The 21,997-nt window shown below is 39.1% G+C and overlaps 2 protein-coding genes across 3 annotated transcripts in view; both read left to right on the top strand.

Annotated features, from left to right (window-relative positions):
* DAB2 (DAB2, clathrin adaptor protein) overlaps positions 1-7,958 on the top strand; it is a 54,115-nt gene extending 46,157 nt beyond the window's left edge. For both annotated transcript variants that reach the window (XM_015595330.1, XM_006919505.2), the window contains 4 exons: positions 2,733-3,365; positions 3,932-4,041; positions 4,624-4,691; positions 6,212-7,958. In XM_015595330.1, coding sequence (XP_015450816.1) covers positions 2,733-3,365; positions 3,932-4,041; positions 4,624-4,686 — 806 coding nt within the window. In that variant the 3' untranslated portion in view covers positions 4,687-4,691; positions 6,212-7,958. The remainder of the gene's footprint in view (positions 1-2,732; positions 3,366-3,931; positions 4,042-4,623; positions 4,692-6,211) is intronic.
* The window catches only part of C9 (complement C9), a 60,066-nt gene continuing 43,255 nt past the window's right edge, over positions 5,187-21,997 (top strand). Inside the window, exons 1-2 of the mRNA XM_015595310.1 lie at positions 5,187-5,222; positions 8,899-9,026. Of these exons, the coding sequence (XP_015450796.1) occupies positions 5,187-5,222; positions 8,899-9,026 (164 nt within the window). The remainder of the gene's footprint in view (positions 5,223-8,898; positions 9,027-21,997) is intronic.

The following is a 21,997-nucleotide window of genomic DNA, read 5'->3' as shown; positions in this document are numbered from 1 at the left end:
TAAAAGTTACCCAACTGCTGAATGATCGAAATCCACTTGGGTGTGAGAAGCCAGCGTGTTCCAGGTCTCTGTTTGCATTTATGCCATCAAGCACTCACATCTCTTGGGTGCTTCTCTCTTTCCACATAGCTCTTTTCCTGTACCTTCAAGTGGAGCTGGTTGGTGCTTTTCCTTGCAGAAAGGTAGAGAGCTTGCAGGCAGTGCCTGTGACTAGATCACATCACAGAGTTCTGTAGTCTAATATGCCCTGAAGAATATTTACAGCCAATATTTAACAAGTCAGCCTGAAAATACAGCTGGACCCTATAACTGTTAATTTATTCAGACGAAGTGAAGCTTTTTGGCTAGGTGCCTCTGTTGAGGCCTTGGGGTATACAACTGCAGAATACTGATGATTCTTCCAAGTTTGGACATGGGACTCAAACTGAGCTCTACAGTATAGCCCCTGTCCACTAGCAGGGATCCTCAGCCAAACCCTGGAAGGTTGTAGGTCTGGCTTCCGCTGGACCCAGCTGGGGACTGTCTCCTTTGGAGAACTGGGGGTGGGGAGAGGGTATTGTAGAAAGCTGAGCCTCCAGCTTTGACTAACCACCCTGTGTTTTAATCTAGCATCAGAAGGTAATAAAATTAACTTTTTTTTTTTTTTAAACTACACTTTTTTCTTACTTCTTGCCTCTACTTTCTCCACGGGGGGCCTTAAATATCATGGAAACACAATGCATGGAATCTGGCTGAGGGGAAGGAAGGCTGGCATAAGTATATACAGTGAAAGCCTTTAATTCCTGGCAAATATAATATTTTTCTCTTTTACCACCACTCCCACTAAAACCATCTATGACTAAAGCCACACATTTTCTGAAGGGAAGGCAAATTGTCCAACATGAAACATTAAAAATTCTACCCAATTTGCACATCTAATTGGCATAAATTATTAGTGAGTTACTCTAGGTTTGGTTAATAAAATTTAAATAAATTTCTTTTAATATGCTAGAAATAACATCATTCAAACTCACTTTCAGGAGCCCATATTATAGAATCTAAGAGAACTGTCAATTAGTTGTGAAAAGAATATGTATATGCTTTAGTGTAAATGAAGTCTAATCTCTGTAACTATACAAAATAAATGTTTGAACAGCATTCTATTTTTTTAAAAATAGTCCTGTTCCTTGATGCCAAGGAATCAGAACAGGAGGCTAGCATAGAGTGCTGGGTTCGGAGCCAGTATGTCTGAGTTTTAGTCTCTACTGTCACAAATTGCAACTTTCCCAATTTTAGTAATTAATATTCTTATACCCAGTTTCTTCACCTCCAAAATAAGCATGTTAATTTAGTAAGATGACCTTTTCTGAAACCTACCACTCTCCATGAGCACAGCATATGTGTTCATGGCCAGATGGCTAGCATTCATCATGATAGAGTTGAATCAAGTAACACCAATCTCCAATACTAAGAAAATTCGAGGTAGACTATCTTGCTATTTCAGCCCCTGAATACCATTTTCAAAATATTTCTCACTCTGAAAACAAAAACATTCCTAATCCAAGTTTGAAGGCCTTAGTTTGGTTAGAAAACTTTCAGAATGAAAGAATGCTATGCTCCAAAGGTCAAAGCAAGTAGGTTTTGAGAGCAGAAGTTGTTCCTGAATAGGTATGAAGCTGAATTTAGGTTTTCTGTTAGTAGCGACAGTTTAACTGGGCCATTAATACACTTGGGGAGAGGCAGGAGGGAAAGTGCCCACATATTAGAACAAGATGTAGGGAATGAGCTTCTCAAGAAGACGGGGGTCAAACATTGGGGAGATTTGGATTTTAGGGGTTTCACTAATTCCTAATCAACATGGCAAGGGTGCAGGAGACGTAGTCGTTTCACCGGAGATCAGACACCCGGACATAGGCCATTAGTTACTGTGGAAGGTTATTGGGCTTCATAGTGTCTTCTCTCCCTCTCTTCGTCTTTTGAGTACTCTGTTCTAACTTCTGGCAAAGTTTAGTGAGTGACACATGGCAGGAAGCACTTTTATTTGAAACAGCTCTCCCAAGATAGCCAGCCTTTCCTCCATTTTTATATATAAAAATCTAAAACTATCTTGCATCAACCAAATTTTATCATCCTTTTATATAGCCGTGTCAACCTTGGCAGCATTTAAAAGCAAGAGAACTTTGAAATGGTTTCTTCAGGATGAAAGCATGTTGAGGCCTAAGGCGCATTCGTGATAGCTGGTTTCCATAAGACCCAGATAGGAGCCCACTGCCAAATGAAAGGATCAAATCAATGAAGCAGAGTACCGTATGGGTTATCTTAGTTAACTACTTCATAATCAACATGGTTTGTATGTGTAAATGTATTCACTCAACAGATAAGTTTGTGCTATTGACAGGTTCTGTTCTATTTGAAATACATCAGTGTAGGTAGGGTAAGGGCTCATGTTTTCATGACGAGGTGCTTATGGGCCATATTATTCTTCTAAGAAGGAAAAAGGTGCAGTAGAAAGAAAGGGCTTCAAAATGTAATCTGCATTTGAATGCTAGCTATACTGTATTAGCTAGTTAATCTTTAGGTGATTTAATCTCTCAGAAACTTTATTTCCTTGTCAATCTCGAGGATTGATGAAGACGTTCGCCATGTAGATGCTTTAGCTTTGTAAATGCTCCCCAGGAGAGATGTGTTTTCTGCAACTCAAGACTCCTCTTCAGGTTTGTCTCCTGATATGTCCTTTCTCCCGTTTCCTTCAGGTGGTGTACCAATCACACCTCCTCAGGCTGGACCATGGAACCCAACATCTTTAGTGTTCAGTCAGCCCACTTCAGTGGTGCCAGGAGCTGTGCTGGGTGGTCAGCCTTCAGGATTCGGTCAGCCAGTCGTTTTTACCACAAACCCAGCCGTCCCAGGTTGGAACCAGCCTTCACCTTTTGCAGCCTCAACTTCCCCTCCAGCTTCTGTTGTTTGGGGCCCATCAGCATCTGTGTCACCCAATACTTGGTCATCAACAAGCCCTTTGGGTAATCCTTTTCAGAGCAATATTTTTCCAGCTCCCACTGTGTCTGCCCAGCCCGCTTCTATGCTCTCCTCTCTCCTGGTCACTCCTCCTCAACCACCTCCCAGAACTGGCCCTCCAAAGGACATCTCCACCGATGCTTTCGTTGCCTTGGACCCACTTGGGGATAAAGAAGTCAAGGAAGTGAAAGAAATGTTTAAGGACTTACAACTACGGCAGCCACCTGTGGTGCCTGCGAGGAAGGGAGACCAGACTTTCTCTGGGACTTCAAGTGTCTTATCCAGTTATTTCAACAGCAAAGTTGGCATTCCTCAAGAGAATGCAGACCATGATGACTTTGATGTTAATCAACTGTTGAAAAAGATCAATGGTAAGCTACTCACTTCTCTATCTACTATGCCAACAAGTATTTCTACTGTCATATGGGCCCAGAGTCCCTCAGAAGAACTCTCTGCCACCCACCAATAGCCTGACTCTTGCCTTTTTGGGGTAGTTGGGATAGATGGTAATCAGTGGTTATGGAAACAATCATTTATTTACTTTATGGAGCTATTTATCTTAGTTAGCTGTTTCTAAGGGCTGGCCCAATGCTGCCCTCTTGTGATGATTCTTAAAAGGGCTGATGAGCTATTAAAATTCAATGGGGCATGGTGCCTTGAGGGCTATATAATAAAGCCTCAAACACACTCCACAGCCTAAAGTGAGGAAATTCTGATCTCTTCTACTTCAGGTAAAAATATGCATGGCTTTCTTTTCTGAGAAGTCTTGAATTTGCTTGTAATAATTGGGAGTCCAGGTATTTGGTGGTGATTTTTGTTCCGTTGATGTAAATTTCAAAAGTATGGATCTTACTTTCTAAAATAAACCTGACTGGAGACTTCTGCCTGTATTTGGGGAAAGTTTATATGCTGACTACTCGGGTTTTTCGCCTTTTAGAACCACCAAAGCCAGCTTCCAGACACGGTGCCCTGCCAGTTACCAAATCTTCTGACAATGCATTTGAGAACCCTTTCTCTAAAAATTCTTTCAGTTCATCACAAGTTTCTGTAAGTATTGACTGCTAGAAGCTGTTGCTCCAAAGTATATGCCACATAAAGCTACCACCTCCTGAATTAATCTTGCTTGTATGTATAATAACTCTTTGACGGTAAAGGACGTTTGAATAAGATTTATCATTGAGAACCATCACATTGTGAACATCAGCTCAAACTGGGGAAAGATTATTTTTTGCAGGGGTTACTATCCTGAGCTGGAGAAATGAATATCACATAGAAGAAGCCCTTTGTATCCCACTTAACCTAGCTCATGAAAGCATTTGGGGAGAAAATTAAGCCGAAATACTATCTTAAAAATTTTTCCAAAGATTTAAGTTCCTGATTGCCTGCCCATGATACTTCAACTTACAAAAATACTACTACCCGTTTTGGGAAGACAAACATAATTTACCCGAACCTTGGTTTTGTTGTAAATAATAAATATACATCACCAGTTACAAGCAGGCATACATAAATTATTGTAGACCTGTTTGTGACCAAAATGATTTTTAAAGGAATTTAAGAAGTGTTAATTATAGGTATTTTCCTATAACCGTAATTATACTCATTGACTGGTTGGTTTTATCTCCACAGATGGCTTCTCAGCCTGCATCTCCTGATGTATACAGGGATCCTTTTGGAAGTCCTTTTGCCTAACTTCTGTAAGTAGAAGATCCTATTAAGCTTGGGTATGGTGAGAAAGGGTAGGACAGGGGTGGGGGTAAAATTTTAATTTTAGAATTGAGAAGAGGTTACATCTTTGTAATTTAGAAGCAATACACATGGAAATCTATACTTAGCTAATTTGATAATGTCTAGTCTGGGCACTCAAGAATAGAATTCTTATATATATCAAAAACAGTAATATGCCAATAGGGATATGCATTTCTATCACATCCTGTGTTTTTTGATATTTCAGTTCTGTATGGAAGTACAACACAGCATAACACAGCATAATAGTTTTTCTTTCATATTTAAGTGATTGCAAAGCATCCGAGTAATTACTTGGTTTGCTATCTAAAAACCTTCTGAAGCCACCAAACAGGTCAACTAAACAGATGATGACCACAATGCTTCTGCCTCCCAAATCAGTATTTATTTCTTTGGGAGGGCCTTCAAAATTAGTCTGAAATAGTCTGATGACATTAAATCCAAAAATGGTGACAGCTGCAGATATCTCCTTCAAAGACAGTGTAAGTGTAGACGATGAGTCTGCAGGTTGATTCTTCTCACAGTGGATTTTATCCTAGGTAAATTATTAGCGTAACTCCCTTCGACAGAGACCCTTTCTTTCTCAGCAATGAGTGGAAGTAACTTTGATCTTTAAAGATTGAAGTTAGTGGAAGAAAGGAGGCTTATCTGCATTTTAGAGGATGTAGGGCATAGCTGGAGGGGAGAATCACAGAAAGACTGAAAAGAACCCAAACCCATTGTTTTAGTCTCACCCCATCCAAGTGAACTATGTCTTGATTCATCTAGAATTTGCTTTAAATAGATAAATATCTTAAATCTACATCAACAATAAGATTGAGTTTAATTGCAATCTATTTCTCTGCCTCAATCCATTTCTGCAATTCCAGTGTATCCCAAAGTGCTTTTCCATAAAATCTGCTTCAGAGAACTGGGTGAGATTATCGAAAAGGCAAATTCCAGCCGCCTCCCGCCCTAAAATATCCCCCTCTGGTGTTGAGGAGAAAAGCTTGATTTTAATAAGCATCCAGGTGACTTCTAATGCTAACAAAGCAGTGTAGTATATTGCAGGGGTAGAAGCTTAGCATAGACTCATTCTCGCCCTCCTCTCCAGGGGAGGCATTGAACAAATAGAAAGGAATGAATTATATTAGGAGTCTGAGAGAATTGTTTGCACTAAGTTGAATTGACTAGAGTTCTCTTTGGAGGTCCTTTATTCTTTAGGTCATGAAGGAAAGATAATTTTGGTCAACCTGCTAAACTTACAGATTGGGATGAGAGCTATCATGGGAGAAAATAGCTAATATTATTGATCATTTGTGTTAATCACTTTATTACAGGTTCTGCATTTATTATCTCATTTAATCCTCTTGCTTTAGTCCTAAGAGATACTATCACTGACATTTTAAATGACTTGTCATTTAATACATTGATATTTGACCTTAAAATTCTAACCACGGGATTTTTTTCTTCCTTCTCCACACTTCCCTAGGAACTTAGCATGCTGACACTCCAGAGAAACAACAAGGTTGGCCTTAACAATCAAAGACAAAACTAATAGCCAGACAAGTCTCGACCTCTGCCCTTGTTCCAGCTTTGACATATTATCTGTTGCCTTATTTCTTGCTGCCTCTTCCACTTGTAAAATGCCTTTTACTTTCTGTTTAGGTTAAAGCTAAACTGAATCTATAGCTTTAAATAAATTAAGAACCTAAACACTCTAGCATAAATGAAATAGTTGCCCTACTTGAGCCAATGCCTGTTGTGTCCCTAGAATCTTCTAGAACGTTTTACCATGTACCCTCTGGTTGGGAGACGCAGCTACCACAACCCCTCAGATCATACTGTTTTGAATAAATTTCAAAATCCTTACTGTTCAAGGTCGTTTGGGGGTTCTATTTTAGAGCACAAAACCTAAAAATTGTAGTGGAACAAGGCACCTTCTTAAATCTTACTTCGGACCATCACTTGTAGAGAATTTTTAAAGTAAAATTGAAGCAAATCCAACTTCTCCTTAGGCATTGTGGAATCTGACACACCTAAGAACTTTTTTAAAGATATAACTTCTCTTTTTGAAGATCGTTTTTCTCTCAAGGGCAGGATTGTCCTCTTTCCAATCTTCTGCTAGTTTTGCAGATGACAAAAAAGCATTATTTATCTCTCCTCTCCTTTCCCCTATGATTCTCTTTTTGATCACTTTTGCTCCCGGGTTCATATAATATCACCTCCCTTTTACAAGAAATGAAGTTTTGTGGGGCAAAATATCTAATGATTCACAGATCTAAACCTTCCCTGCCTTCTCAGTAATCATTAATCCCAGGAACTGGAATTGCAAATGGGCACAACCTTTATCCTTTCTGTGGAATAAGAGGCCATCCTCTCTAGCTAAATTTCCAGAAGAGCAGTTAATGCTGAAGAAAAACTGAACTTAGCTCAGCAATGAAGGACTGTATTCTGAAGAGCAACAGGTCACAAAGTTAAATGTGATTGTGCCAAACATATTAGGTGCTTATTGGGGGTCATGCTAGACCTTTATCAAGTAACTGGAAAACTCTGTTGAAGCTGCAATCTCATAGTTAGTTGGAAGATGGATAGAAAAAAAAAAAAGCTGTAGAACAATTATTTGCTCTTATCATTAAAAATCTAATGTCTGCATTGTTTTTCTCCTCATAATCTTGGAAACTTTACCAGTTCATTTTCAGTCCTGTTGTTAGCACAGTTCTGAAGGATTTGTTCCTGCCAAAATGAGTTTTGTTTGTTTATTTTGGGTTTTTAATGTTGTCTCTTGACCCCTAATGCTCAGGTTCTTGTGGGTGTTAATCAACCACATACAATGTAACCTTTAGGTAGAAGGAGAGGGTGACTGCTCAGGATCTAAATAAGATGGTGGCCTCAATGAACCTCTGTTGATTAGCTGCAAATAGTCCAAGCTAAAGTCCTGTGGTTTTATGTTTAATGGTAATAGCTGATCACGTTTGGCATAATTTCCCATCTGGCTTCCTACTCAGTCGTTACAAACACAGACTTGAATTAGTATTTTATATGTCCAAATACCTAAATGTGATAAACTGGAGGTAATTATTTCTAGGTAGTTGAATTTTTGAAAGTAGAAAAATTTTTGAAAGTGATGATCAGCCACATAATTTTTTTATACATACTTTGTTTTCTTGTGCACTTTTCTGTATGCAAATAAAGCTATAAATTTACTCATTTCAATAAACTGGAATGGCAGAATCTCATGTTACCATCCGTTTGTTCTAATATTGGACCCCTGCTTTGTGTTGATGTGTTATGGTCAAGGTATAAAATACACCTGTCTAAGGTGAGTAAACGTTAGTTATAATACTTTCTGGGATTGTCACAAAGATGAAGAGAAAGTGGAAATCCATCAAGTATGACCATGAGTAAAATACTGCCTGACATCTTTCAATGCCTTATTCTCCGTTCTCAGACCTACTCCTACTTCCTTCCTGGGAGTTTAACGGAAGTACCAGAATAACCTCAACTGATATCGAGTATAAAAATCATTCAATAGTGAACTCTTGGCTCACACTTTTTACCCTGCACCTCCTCTTGTTCTTGTTTGACCTCACTAAGACACAACTATGGACTGACCCAGATCGGTGCAGGCCATTCAGGAGAGCTTCTGCATGAGGTAGGAAGGCCAATGATCAGACTTTAGCACCAGGATACTCACGAACACTATTCCCTGGTATAAAAGTTCAAGCCCCTTATTCTTTTGAAGAAGACTTAGATCTGTAAGGAAATAGCCCCAAGGCAGGCCTTGTTTGAGTATATAAGTTTTGGTGTTAAACTTGACTTCTCTATGAATAAGACAAACTTGTGCAAGGATTGTCACTGATTGATGTTTTCTGTTATGAGATGTTCAGTATTACTGCCTTACCTTTCCCTTTAACTGAAATATTTGGTTCCTTTCTGATAACAATGAGTAGACTATAGAGAAACAGACTCCACACAAAAGCAGCTTCCAGAAAGCCACAGATAGAGAAGGCTGCTGATAAGAACATGTTGCACAAATTATCTGGCTTATTCAGATGCTCTGCAGTTTGTCTAACCCACTGAGTCTGTGTGCCATTTCCATGTGACTCAATCTGTAAGATCTTGCCAGAAGTTAACCATTGCTCATGTGTACAAGGGACATTCATTTCAATGTCGTAGGAGCTACTGTTGACCAAGCAGAAGGCAGCGTTTACTGAAGTGTCCCAGCAAGGTGAAACAGACTTCTTTATCATCTCTTTAGTAGCAGGTGCTACTCACACCTGCATGCTGAAAGTTCAGCTTTTATGGTAACCCTCTTCTACCTGGAAAAGGGTTTTATTTAGGCATCAAATAGATCTAAGCTAAAAGTTGAACTTTAACAGCCAGCATGCCCGCTAATTTCTCACATAAAGGCAATACAAAGAAAGAAGGTTTTGATTTTCTCAAGATAATCTTATGTTTGTAAAGTGTAAAAAAAAAAGCTGTAATCTGCTCCAATTCTTAAGTGAGTAGTTTCTATGGTATTTTATTATAAAACTGTGCATTGTAGTAGGGAGATCTTTTTAGTCAGTGATTACAAACTCTGTCAAAATGTTAACTGTGGTGTCTAGAGAGAGCCAAACAGAACACAATTCTGTGTCTTTCTTGTGCTAAAAGCAGGGAGGGGCAAGCACAAAGGGTATAGCCAAACCAGGAGTTGGACTGACCCTGGAATAAGCTAATGAGTGAGGACTCTGACCCATATTCCCGGAACAAGTTCAATACAAAGCTTTCTGGTGAAAGATAGGAGCTCCCCAAAAGTCCTTAGCAAATATTTAAACTGTTATCGTTGGAGGAGATTGCCAAGTAATAAAAATGCCTAATTCCTCTGGGAAATGTTTTAACTCACTCCCTTCTATTAAAAATAACTAAGACTCATGTTCTAAGTTGATATACCAAACTTTGACACACAAGGCTGCGCACTAGCAGCAGCCTTGTTAACATGTCCTAATTTCAGCAATGCTAAAGGACAAGGGCCAGTCACATGTCATTCACCCAATGGGGGATCGAGCCTCTCATTTTCCCTTGCTTCTCTGGAATTGTATACTTAATTATCAAACCTCTACCATGTGCTGAAATCATATGAGTGCCAGTCTCCAGGGAGATGACAGTATGGGCTACTCAGTGGCAAAGAAGCTGGACTTCTGTGGTGACCAAAGATGAGGTGGTTATAAAGGAAGGAATAAAAAAAAACCTGACTCTGAAACTTTTCATGACAAGTTTTCCTCATGATGTTAGTCATGAAGTTTTCTGTCAATTCTCTTCATTTGGCCGACCTCAATCACTATTATTTTACCGTAATTGTAAGAAAGGGAAATTATTGCCATTCTAAAAGTTACGTGGTGACTTGACTGGGCTAAGGCTGAGATGCAGAGGTTTCTGGGGTGTATCTGAGGCTACCTCTGCCCAGTGCCTACTTATATTGATTGATCATCACAGAACTCTTTGTTTGAGAATGGAGAGGAGTGTTGGAACACAGAAGCTAGTGAAGAGGGAGGAGGAGAATGGTAGGGTCGACATGGCATTTGCCTCCTTGCCTCCCTCAGTGAGAGACTGCTTTAGAGCCCTGATGGTAGAAATGATGGGGCTTAAGGCAGGAGGAGTTGTTTTCTTTCGAGGAACGAACCCAGGCACAGGCTGGCAGTTCATAGCCCATGTGCCTATTAGTAACAAATGGACTACAGTAATAGAAAGGCTCACAGTGTCTAAAATTAGTAGTGGGGATATTTTTCTCACATAAAAAATCCCAATATTAATGGCTGCTGGTTTGGGCTCACCAGCTCAAGGCCTTCAAGGACACAGACTGTTTCTTAACTTTTCACTCCAACTTTTGTAGCCGTCCAGCTTTCTGCGCTCCTCTTTATTGCCAAATAGTCACAATATGTCTGCACAGCTCCAAGTGATGGAGGATAGGGCAAATTTCCCCTGAGTGGAGGAATCTACAGTGAGGAAATGGAAAGGGGACAGTATGTAGCGTGAAAAGGTAAGAATATATAGTGTAAAGACCTGCTGGCATTCCCCAGCCTTTATTCCATAGGTTCCCTGTGGTTTTAGCCATAGAGAATGAACGATTTTGTGTAGAGCAGCCACTTACAGACTCTGTTTTTCCTGTTTCCCCTTCACAGATGTGGGAAACAGTCATCAGCAATCCCTGCAGAAATCTTCCTTTGTTCTACAGGTGTCCTCTGTGGCCAGGCTGCAGGGCTGATCAGCATAGCGCAGTCTCTGAATGTAGTTTGATTTGTCATTTTAATTCTCTCGCTTCCTCCCTATGTTAAAAACATGATATTAATGTTCAAGGAGGGCAGAAAGTGAAAAAGTAGCACATTCGGTATCTTTTCTTTGTACCGAGCATTTCGGTTTTTTGCAGTTTCCCAGTAGACTTCAGCTATGTTTCATTGGCAGGAATTTGGTCACATGGCCACTGCTAGGTGCAAAGGAGGCTGGGAAACCAAGCTTTCAGCTTTACCAACTTCTGTAGTAAAGGTAGGTCAACCTATAGGAAGAAGCATGGCTGGCTAGATAATTTGTGGGGCCTAGGGCAAAATAAAAATCCATTTTTCAAAAATCAGGAGTATCATTAAAGACATTAAGAATATGAACTTATTTCCTTTCTTCTGCAATCTCTCTCATATCATGACACGTTTTATCTGCTATTTACTGTTCTAAGGAAAGAAAAATGAAAGTGTTAGTATGAATTTTACCACTAATCTTTAACTCATAATTGGAATCACTGAAATTACACAATTTGTGTATCATAACTCATACGTGCATACGTATTTCATTCCTACCGGAACAGTAGAAACCCTGCACAAAACTACCTTGACTATTTTTAATTCACTTCCTGACACATGTATATTCTACCAATGTACTCTAGTTTACCAATGAGTAAAAAAGAAAATGGGGGAGAAAAGAAATTATGGGTTGCCCTACCTTTTTTTCTTTCTTTCTACATCATTATTTTCAACGTAAGCAGATGGTTCATGCAGGGAAGTAACACTAGTAAGAAAGCTATGACAGTGTTTCTTGGTCATTTGTATTTCTTTTTTTGTTGTAAGTAAATTCTGGTTAAAATGGACAGTGTGATTTCTAGGGCTGTCACTCAGTCATAGACATAATGACACACTTGACTTATACTCACTTTTGCTTTGACTCACTGAACTCACACATGTCATAGGTCCACCTGAATTTCATGTGCATGGGGCAACATAAACACTATGTGCAAATGGGGTGGCGTGGAAAGAGGGACACAATGCATATTTCCTCTGCTCAGGTCCATGCTTCATTTTCCCATCAGACTTTGCTTTCAAAACAAAAGTTTGAACATAAAATTGAGAATTTCAAGATAACAATAATAGAGCATTAAGCTAAGGATGGGGCCTTTCTGAGTGCTGAGCCCTGTGCACAGTACAGGTCTTATACCCAAGAAGCCAGCCCTAGCAAGAGGGCCTTGGAAATGTGTGACGACTTAGCCAGTGTGACTCTCATGCCCGGATAATAGTTTAACCCAATGTTGGCCCATCTCTAAGTGCAGGTCACAGCAGTCCTTGACTCCATAGTACCCTCATAAAAGAAGCACAGACAGGGAGAGCACAGTCAGCAAAGCCCATGATGAGGTACCTCAACTAGAAAGTAGAAGCTAAAGAATGCAGAGAACTAGTTTCTGTGTGTGTGTGTGTTAGTCCCAGGAAGATTATCAGAGACAATAACAATTGGATGGAGGCAGGGAACTAAAAGCCCACTGCATGATAGGCTTTAATGCTGACATAACCTAATTTGAACTCAAAGGGATGTGCCATTTCAGTTGGAAGGGTATTGAGGGGAGGACTATAAAACTCCTGAGCTCTTGCTTCCTAAAGTGCTTTGTAATTCTCCATTTTAATTCTTGACAAGCACAACACTGCCAGATTTGGAAAACAATAGTGGATTCAGGGATGGTTCACAGAAGTCATTGAATAATAACAGCAAACATCTACCCAACATTTACCACCTATAGACACTATTCTGAATGTGTTAAATGATTTAATTTTCATATCAGCTCTATGAGGTGGACTGTGATTACCATCACCAGTTTATAGGAGAGGACACTGAGGCACAAAAAACTTAAGGAACTGCCCCAAGTCATACAGCTAGTAAGTGGCAAAAGCAAAATCCCAGCCCAGGCTCCAATATCCTTGCACTTAACATCAAATTAACCACTTATCCACTCCATTGCCTCCAAAAACTGGCACCATTCTCTTTATGGTGACATATCTTGTATTCACCAAGATTTTCTTCTCTTCATAGCGCATTTTTTATACTTCATGTAATCAATATGCTTGTCACAAAATGAATGAAAAATATGTTTTCATTTATTTTTAATTAGGCAAGTTAGTCCCCCTTTGGCCTTTTCAGAGCTCATTTTCAGGACTGATTAAGCATCACTTTGAAAATTTGAATTTTCTAGTTGTTTTAAATGCAACACGTCAATGTAACCTCACATTTAGTCCATGCTATTTCAGGCTTTACCTGTCTAAGTGTTTTTAGTGCAAGCCTCAGACTGCTCATAATGAAAGATGGGTTGTGAGTAACATTCTCCCAGTTCCTTCTACATTACAAATAGCAAATCATACTAAATCTGCTTACAGTCAGGTTAGATGTATGTTCCATGGTCAATTAGGAAGGTTATCCATAGAAGCCCATTTTATACCAGGAATACTATTGTATATTTTCATCAAAATCTAACATCTGATGGTATGATGCTCTTAATGAACTGGATCAAAACTATGTAATGATGACACACAGTTTATTTTACACAAGGTTTTAAAATTCTCTCCTCCTCAGTTCTTCAGGGTGTAAAAGACTTATTCATGATGATGACTTTCTCTGCCTTTTACTTTGAGAAACACAAACCCTTGAACTATAGAGATTGAAAAGTAAACAGTTGAACAGAGAGCAGAGAGACGCCTGGGAGCCCCTCCACAATATACACAAAACCCCAAGACAGGGAAAAGCACAAATCAGAAAAAAGAAAAAAAATGAAGGAGATGATGTTAAATCAGAGATAGGATTAAGTTTCTGTAACTCATCTATAATTATGAACCAGCCTTATCTCTACAGAAGGATTAGCAGAACATGTCCAGAGAAGACAAATTTACTTCTTAAAAAATTAAAAAATATGGTTATTCTACACTTGGGTACAAAAAGCAAAAATAACCCTTTCCTTCCTTCCTTCCTTCCTTCCTTCCTTCCTTCCTTCCTTCCTTTCTTCTTTCTTCCTTCTTCCTTTCCACCAATCTGATCTTCTTCATAAGCCTCTAATCTGTTGAGTGTGGGTGCCAACATTTAGTCAGGTCCTGTAACTTCAATCCAGTTATTATACTCCCTCTATAAGTAACTCTCTTTTGGTTATATGCCCAGTATTTTAAATTTCCTTCCTTCTTCTTGTTCTTCTCCATGATAATGTTTAACATTATGGGGATGTGGACATGAAGTGGGGTTTTGAGTAGGTGCTTAGATTCTCAGACAGGTCCTTATGCTGTCCTCTGATTCTTCCAGTCTCTACAGCATATACCTCATCTACTGATGTCACTAACTTGTTGATATCTGGAGCTAAAGCTTTTGAGAAAAGAATGTAGGTTCCATTCCTCTTCATGCATTTGGGAGGCCTATAGGGCCTGGTGGTTCTCCCTGCTATGTAGGCCCATACCTTGGCCCTCAAGAACTAACACTGGACTCCTAAGGTCCAACTGTAAATGCCTTTTCATCCTTGCCCTCAGTTGTAGGCCCACACTGACCTTGATGTAGCAAGCCTTCCAGCAAGGCTGCCAGCTACTCCTCCCTTCTCAAGTCAGAGGGTTTGGGAGGCCTATAGGGCCTGGTGGTTCTCCCTGCTATGTAGGCCCATACCTTGGCCCTCAAGAACTAACACTGGACTCCTAAGGTCCAACTGTAAATGCCTTTTCATCCTTGCCCTCAGTTGTAGGCCCACACTGACCTTGATGTAGCAAGCCTTCCAGCAAGGCTGCCAGCTACTCCTCCTTTCTCAAGTCAGAACTTCTTGATAACCTTTGAGGCACTTGATTGCCAAAGAAACCTAAGAAGCCAAATTTAGTCCCTCCCTCTTTGCCCAATCACATAACACAACCACTTTTTCTGATTTGGCTTCCCCATACTGAGAAAGTCTGAAAGCTGTTCTCTAAGCACTCTATCATCCCCTATTAGTTTGGTTTACTTGTTGTTAACTGATAAATCTGTACATAGTTTAGTCCTCAAATACTAGTTTCTTTTTGTCAAAGTCCCAAGTTTCAGAATGTGAATATGCCTCAACCAAGTGAAATCAACTGATCATCCAGTAACTATGGAATAACTACGAAGTAACCATTACGAATCTGCTTTAACACTTTGTATACTGTCAAAATATTAATACAATAAAAAACAAAGATGACTTCCAGATATACTAACCAGAAAGACAGGGCAGGTGGTAACACATTAACAAAAATAAAGAATATAGAAAGAGCTTCCTTGACGGGGGCAGGCCAACAATTATGTATTTGATTTTAAATATGGCAAGTTCAACTTACCATTGACAAATCAAAGTTCACCTAGAGATTTCTTAGAATTACTCGAAGATTGTTATGCCAAAAAGTTACATCATAAGCTTTGCATTTTTTGAAAATTATCACTTCTAGATAGCTATGCTTTCGAGACAAAAACCCAGAAGATTCTAGTAAAGGATCTACAACAGAGCACTTTTGAGATATCTGGGTCTGAATGGTAGGCTTAATCTTAAGACTGGGTAATAAAAAGAGTTATAGATTGAGAACTGAAGAAGCCAGAAGACAGATCTCTGATAAATAGCAACATTTGTTTGGTGGGCAAGGGAGAGAAGCTAGTAAAAAGTAGATGCTGTATCACAAAAGTCAAAGGATTAGAGAGTTTTAAGCGTAAGAATGGCCAATAGGATCAAGTACCTCTATGGGACAAAGATAAGAACTAAGAATTGTCCATCAAATTTAGCAATAAGGAGATCTTTAATGGAGTAATAAAGTCAAAAGATAGATTTCATTCAATAGGTTGACTATAACTAGGCAGTAAAGTAGCAAAGTAGATACAGACTGCAAAAATTTGGCTAACAAAGGTATTAGCAATAAAAGGGAATCAAAGAATTAGATAGAATTCTTTAAAGATAAAAGATTTTTGTGTTTGTTCACAGGCTGAGAAGGAAGTAGTCGATCAAAATGGAGAAATTGAGGACAGGAGAGAAAAATCAACTAATACAACAGAATCTTGGAAAATCAAGGTCTAAGACTAGAGTACTAGATTTTCCTAAATAAAAGCACATGCAAATATCAATAAAACAGGGATAGATTTATCCATTGATGTAGTTACGAGCATTACAATTTACTCATTGATGTAATTACACATTTGAATCATCTTTGACTTGGCAATTCTGCATGGCCTACATGTCAACCATATAAATTGTCTACACAGCAAGTTCAGGAACCCGTGAAATTAATCCCATTAGACACATCAATCTCTCTGCATATAAATGAGAAAGGGCAACTAAGGATGGTCAGAGCAGATAACTTGTGCTATAGGTAGGACCATTAATGGAAAAAGTAAGACAGCACTGGACAAACTAGCTCTACATCTGTTTTCCCCAACCTACCCCTGTTTTATTTGCATGTGCTAATGTTTGAAAATTGCATATTTATAATTAATGAATACTTATGAAGATCTTTTAAGTCCTATGTTAGCACATTAAAAATATATATCAATGATATATCACATCTCATGTCTTCCTTCTCAAAGCGGTTAGTCTGAATCTCAACCCTGGCCTCACATTTGAGTGATCCAGTAAGCTTTAAAAAATACTGGTGTAAGGTCCCATCTCAGGTTAATTATTAGGATCAGGTGGAGGTAGACAGGTATCAAAGTTTTTTCTCGGGTCTCCAAGTCATTCTATTGTGCAACCAGTGTTTTAAAAGAAGTTGTGATATCCACATTCTCAGTTACTTCCAAAACGTTTTACCCTTTCCACAAGTTCTGGAAAACATGCAAATGTCAGGGTGGAGAAAGCTGGGGAGAATTCTTTATGATGAGTTGGAGCAAATTGTTCCATCTCAGAATCTATCATGCTGACAGGTGTGTTTCTAACATAAGACTATATCTTCTTAGAGGATAATGTAAATATCTTAGGGAGTTTACCTGAATTCTACAAAATAATCCACTCTGCGTATTTTAAAAAGCCAGGTTGTAAGTGCATTGGCACTTTGCCATTCCCACTTACAAATAACCCACACAGCTTTTCACATTGGAACACCTCTGTCTGTGCCTCCCTTTCCAGTCAGTGCGGTTCTTTTACTAATTTTGAGTTTATGCTTCTATGGAAATCATCCACAGACCTTCCCCCCGCCCCCCGCCCCCAAATTACACACTCCTTCATTCACTCTCTCAGAGCCTCCCAAGATGAGAACCATTAGGGATTTTAGTTTGTTTTCTTTTGTTTTAACCCAGCACCGCTGCTAATCTTAGCCAACGAAGCATTCACAGGCTCAATGCACGAATATCCTTGTCAATACTAGAAAAGAGTAGGTAAAGAATTACAAAATGTCCTCTGATTGGACTCCGCACCCAGGAAGGCAATTCAACAAAAATCCTGAGAGACAACAAACAATAATTGTTCCAGTCCTTGGCCCTTTGCTAATAAACGCCTCACCAGACCCGTCTGACCATTCCACTTGGAGCTGCCTAGCTAGAGCAGATGTCTGCCCACTGGAGTTTCGCCTTTGCAATATGCATGTTAGAAATAAGTATCCTGGCAGCTGGGCCCACTCCCAGGTGAGTCGCTCTTCTGTTTGCCTCTGCAATTTCACTGTGGGCTTTGATATTTCAAGGTCTACTTCTTAGCAGCAAAGCAGGTAAAAAGTTTTAACCTACATTGAGATATGCACCCCCAGAATTTAAACTTTGAAAAAGGATAAAAAAAAGCACAAGGTGTGTCTTTGACAGTTTTCCGAGAAAAGCTGCTGCTGTTTTGCTGTTTCCAGGGATTTCCTTTTTTCCTTTTTCCTTTTCTTTTGAGAATAAAATTTATTAAGAATGAATGATTTTATTCTGTTAAAAAAAAAAGTATTAAAATATATTCCACTTTTAGGTCCAGTGGCATTGAAACACTTGTGGAGTGGCTCTTGATGAGTGACTTGGAGGGCTCTGGGATATTACTCATTCTTGGATTACTTTGACTTATCAAAAACAAAATATCTGTTCTGAAAATACATCAAAATGCCACTGTCATTCACTTACATTCAATGGTTAAAGGATTATTCAACATGCTTTCTTCAAAGGTACTGAATTTAAAGCAATGACTTTTTAAAAGTGAATTTTAGAAATTCTAAATAAATTTGTAGTTTCTCATAGAAGTCTTCAAACCCAGGGATTTCTTTTAAACAAGGAATTCAAATGTTAAGGCTGAGATAGTCTTTAAATACCTAGAATTATGAAACAAATCTGGTTTTCACTACAGTGTGATAAACTGGGTTTATCAGTATCTAATGTCTGAGAAGTTTAAAATTAAGGATATTAATCTTTTCCTCACTCTGCTTCAATGTCTAACACTTAACTATTGAATACATCACCCCTTTGCCCCCTGACATCAGGCAAAGGTTAATCATTTTTGCTTCACTTCCTTAACATCCCAAGTCGTACCCAGAGGCACACATTTTGTTCTTAGGTTTAGGGTGGTATTTGTTCCATTCAAGAATAATCACCATAGTGCACACCTCGTAGCCGTGCTTTCAGCAAAAACACTTACTTTCCTTTTGCTCTGACCCTAATTGGAAACAAGAAGACGGTGCAAAGCTGGTCCAGGAAATAATCAACCGGGCAATACCAAACATCTATACTTTACCCAGAATTGCTGGAGAACAGACAGACATGTATAACCTGATACAGCACGATCCAATCCTGTGACAGTATTGAAATATTTTGTACTTTGACAGGATAGTTGAGGGAAAATATCTGCCCAAATACTGTCCCTCTGCTCAGACATAACTGTGACCTACATTCAATTCCCCTTGGATCATTTGACTCTTGGTTTAACCAAATTCTGTTTTGGACTCTGATGTCCATCTGAAGCACACCTTTGCCTGCATCTGCTGCAGTGGAGGTTGACTTTCTGCCTGGGCTCCTTCAGCATGTGGTTTGCTCACAGGGCTGTGTCTTCCAGGAGTGGGCACACAGAGACACTAGACAGAACAGCACCGACTTGGGTCAAGTGCTCCACCAGGCTTTCCTCCATTCCATCTCATCCTCTTCCTACATTATCTAAGACATATTGTTCCATTCGAATAACATTTTCATTTACTGGGCATCGAGTGGGTACAAGGGGATTTCGGGAGCCAGTTCCTGAGAGTTGCTTTAGTCCTCTTGTACTTACCCTGACCCTTTCTTAACTTAAAAAAAAAAAAAAAAAAAATCACTTAAACAGCCTGCATTCCTGGATTGTGACTCCTGCTGATCAAAAATGAGAGGCTATGGGGAAGGCTTTAGCTGCTTTGAAATTTGTACCCCCTGGGTCCTGGCCACTCTCAGCTGTTTCAGGGAGGATAAGAGTCCCTTTGGCTGGCCCCCAGCTCAGAGCAATTACACTGCTGAGTTGGGCTTGGCGTTGTGTGGTCCCACTGCCGTGCCCTCGTGAGTTTGTTAGGGTTGCCCCGCTCCGAAGACTCCCTGCTCTGTCCTTTGATACAGGGTTGGGATCAAAATAGAGTGTTCGAAACAGTCATGAAGTGAGACACATAGTTCCAGCCAAAGAACTAAAGTTCCAAATAATTTTTAAAGAACGAATTTGATCGGAATAGAGCACTAGACATCACAAGTTCAGGTCAAGGTGCCATTATTTACTAACTGACCATGTGAATTTGGGCAAGCCACTCACCTTCTCTGTACCTTTGTTTCTTCATCTGTAAGATGATCATTATGTTCATTTCCTAGTATCACCAACTGGGTGGCTTCAAATAACAGAAATTTATTGCCTCACTGTTCTGGAGGCTGGAAGTCCAAAATCAAAAGGTCGTGTTCCCTCTTAGACTCTGGAAAGGATCTTCCTTAATATCTGGTGGCGGCCAGCAAGCCCTGGCATTCCTTGACTTGCAGCTACATCCTTCCAATCTCTGTCTCTGTCATCACATGGCCATCTTCATGTCATCTTCCCTCTGTGCATGTCTGTCTGGCTCTAAATTTCCTCTTTTTATAATGGTACCACTCATATTCTATTAGAGCCACCCTAATGACTTCATTTTAACTTGATTTTCTCTGTAAATACCCTCTTTCCAAATAAGGTCACATTCTGAGGTATGGAGGTTACATCTTTTTGGGCGGATACAATTCAGCCCTTGACAATTACTTAATAAGGTTTTTGTGAAGGTTAAATTTTATACATGTGATTTACTTAAAAAATCTGTGCCTGCGCCATGTTAAGAGCTCGATAAATGTGGAATATTCTTTAAAATAATAACTGCTATTACTTTCACGTCGATGTGCTTTCTGGTTTAGGAGAAGGGATGGAGTTACAGCTAGCCTTCAAGGAAAATCACATGGCTGCAAACATTTTTTTTTCATCTTAAGCCAACGCTACAGTTAGCTATTACTACCGGTGAACTGTTATAGATTGTCAATGATCGTTTGTTTGCAAACATGAGTGTTCCCAGGAGACGTCATGGAGGAACATCTTCTCACATTTCTTCAGGTAGAATACAAATGTTAAAAACCACTGTTTTTAGAATAATAGCTCATAACATAGATCCTGGAGCCAGGTAACATGAGTTTGATTCCAGGGTCCACAATTCACTAGCTATGTGACCTTAGACAAATATCTCAACTTCTCTAACTCTATTCACTGTAAAATAGGAATAAAAATCTGACCTGCTGAGAGAAATCCCTTAGGCAATTAATGCAATGAGCTTAGGACAGTGACAGGCAAGTGTTAAGTGTGCTATGAGTATAGCTATCATTATTGTTTTCTTTTTAATAATGTAAATGAAATATTTACATGGATCAAAATATTTACATGGATCAAAGTTCATAAAATACAATAAGGTATACATTAAGATGTCTTGATTTCCCACTCATAACTTTTCATGAGATTTACATTATTATATAAAAAGTATTTAGAACACTCCTGGCTTCCCACCTCCCCTTCCCTATAGGTAACCGCCTTTATTAATTTTCTGTGTGTTCTTTAAATAGATTAGAGCATAGAGCCATATATAAACTTACTTTCTCCCTTTCTTTTATAAAGGTATCATATTATGTATACTATCTTGTACTTTGCTTTTTTCTCTTTACAATATATTCTCGAAAACTTTCTGTATCAATATAGAAGAAACTTCCTCACTTACCTCATAACTAATTAATTTCCATTGTGTTGATATACAGCTTAGATAACCCATCTTTTATTAACAAATATTTGGGTTGCTTCCAATATTCTATGCTATAAACAATGTTGCAATGAATATCCTTATACATATATCATTTTGCAAGTGGTTTATTGCACCCGAAGAGTAATTCCCAGAAGTGATATAACTGGGTCAAAAGGTAATCACCTTTGCGATAGTGCTGAAATTGCCCCATGGGCCCATGGGTTTGTATTCTTTTTTACTTTCACTAGCAATGTATGATATTACAAATAAATGGAAGGATATACTTTACTCATGGATTAGAAGGATTATTTGTTGAAATGTCCTTATTATCTAAGTAATATACAGATACAATGCAATCCTTATTTAAATACCAATAGTATTCTTTCAGAATTAGAAGAACTAATCCTATAATTTACATGGAGCCACAAAAGACCCTGAATAGCCGAAGAAATCCTGAGAAAGAAGAAAGTGGGAGGTATCATGCTCCCTGATATGACACTATACTACAAAGCTACAATAATAAAAACAGTATGGTACTGGCATAAAAACAGTTATATAGGTTAATGGAATAGGATAGTGAGCCCAGAAATAAATCTTTGCTTATATGGTCAATTATTCTTCGACGAAAGAGGCAAGGGTATACAATGGGATAAAGACAGTCTCTTCAATAAATGGTGTGGAGAAAACTGGAAAAGTAGGTGTAAGAAGAATGAAACTGGACCAGTCTATTAAACCAGGGGTCCCCAACCCCTAAGTTGAGGACTGGTACCAATCCTTGGCCTTTTAGGAACTGGGCTGCACGGCAGGAGGTGAGCCGTTGAGAAGCGCGCAAAGCT

Source organism: Pteropus alecto, unplaced genomic scaffold, assembly GCF_000325575.1.
Source record: "Pteropus alecto unplaced genomic scaffold, ASM32557v1 scaffold338, whole genome shotgun sequence".
Taxonomy (NCBI): Eukaryota; Metazoa; Chordata; class Mammalia; order Chiroptera; family Pteropodidae; genus Pteropus; species Pteropus alecto.
The sequence above is the reverse complement of the archived record's forward strand: the minus strand, read 5'-3'. Positions and strand labels throughout refer to the sequence as shown.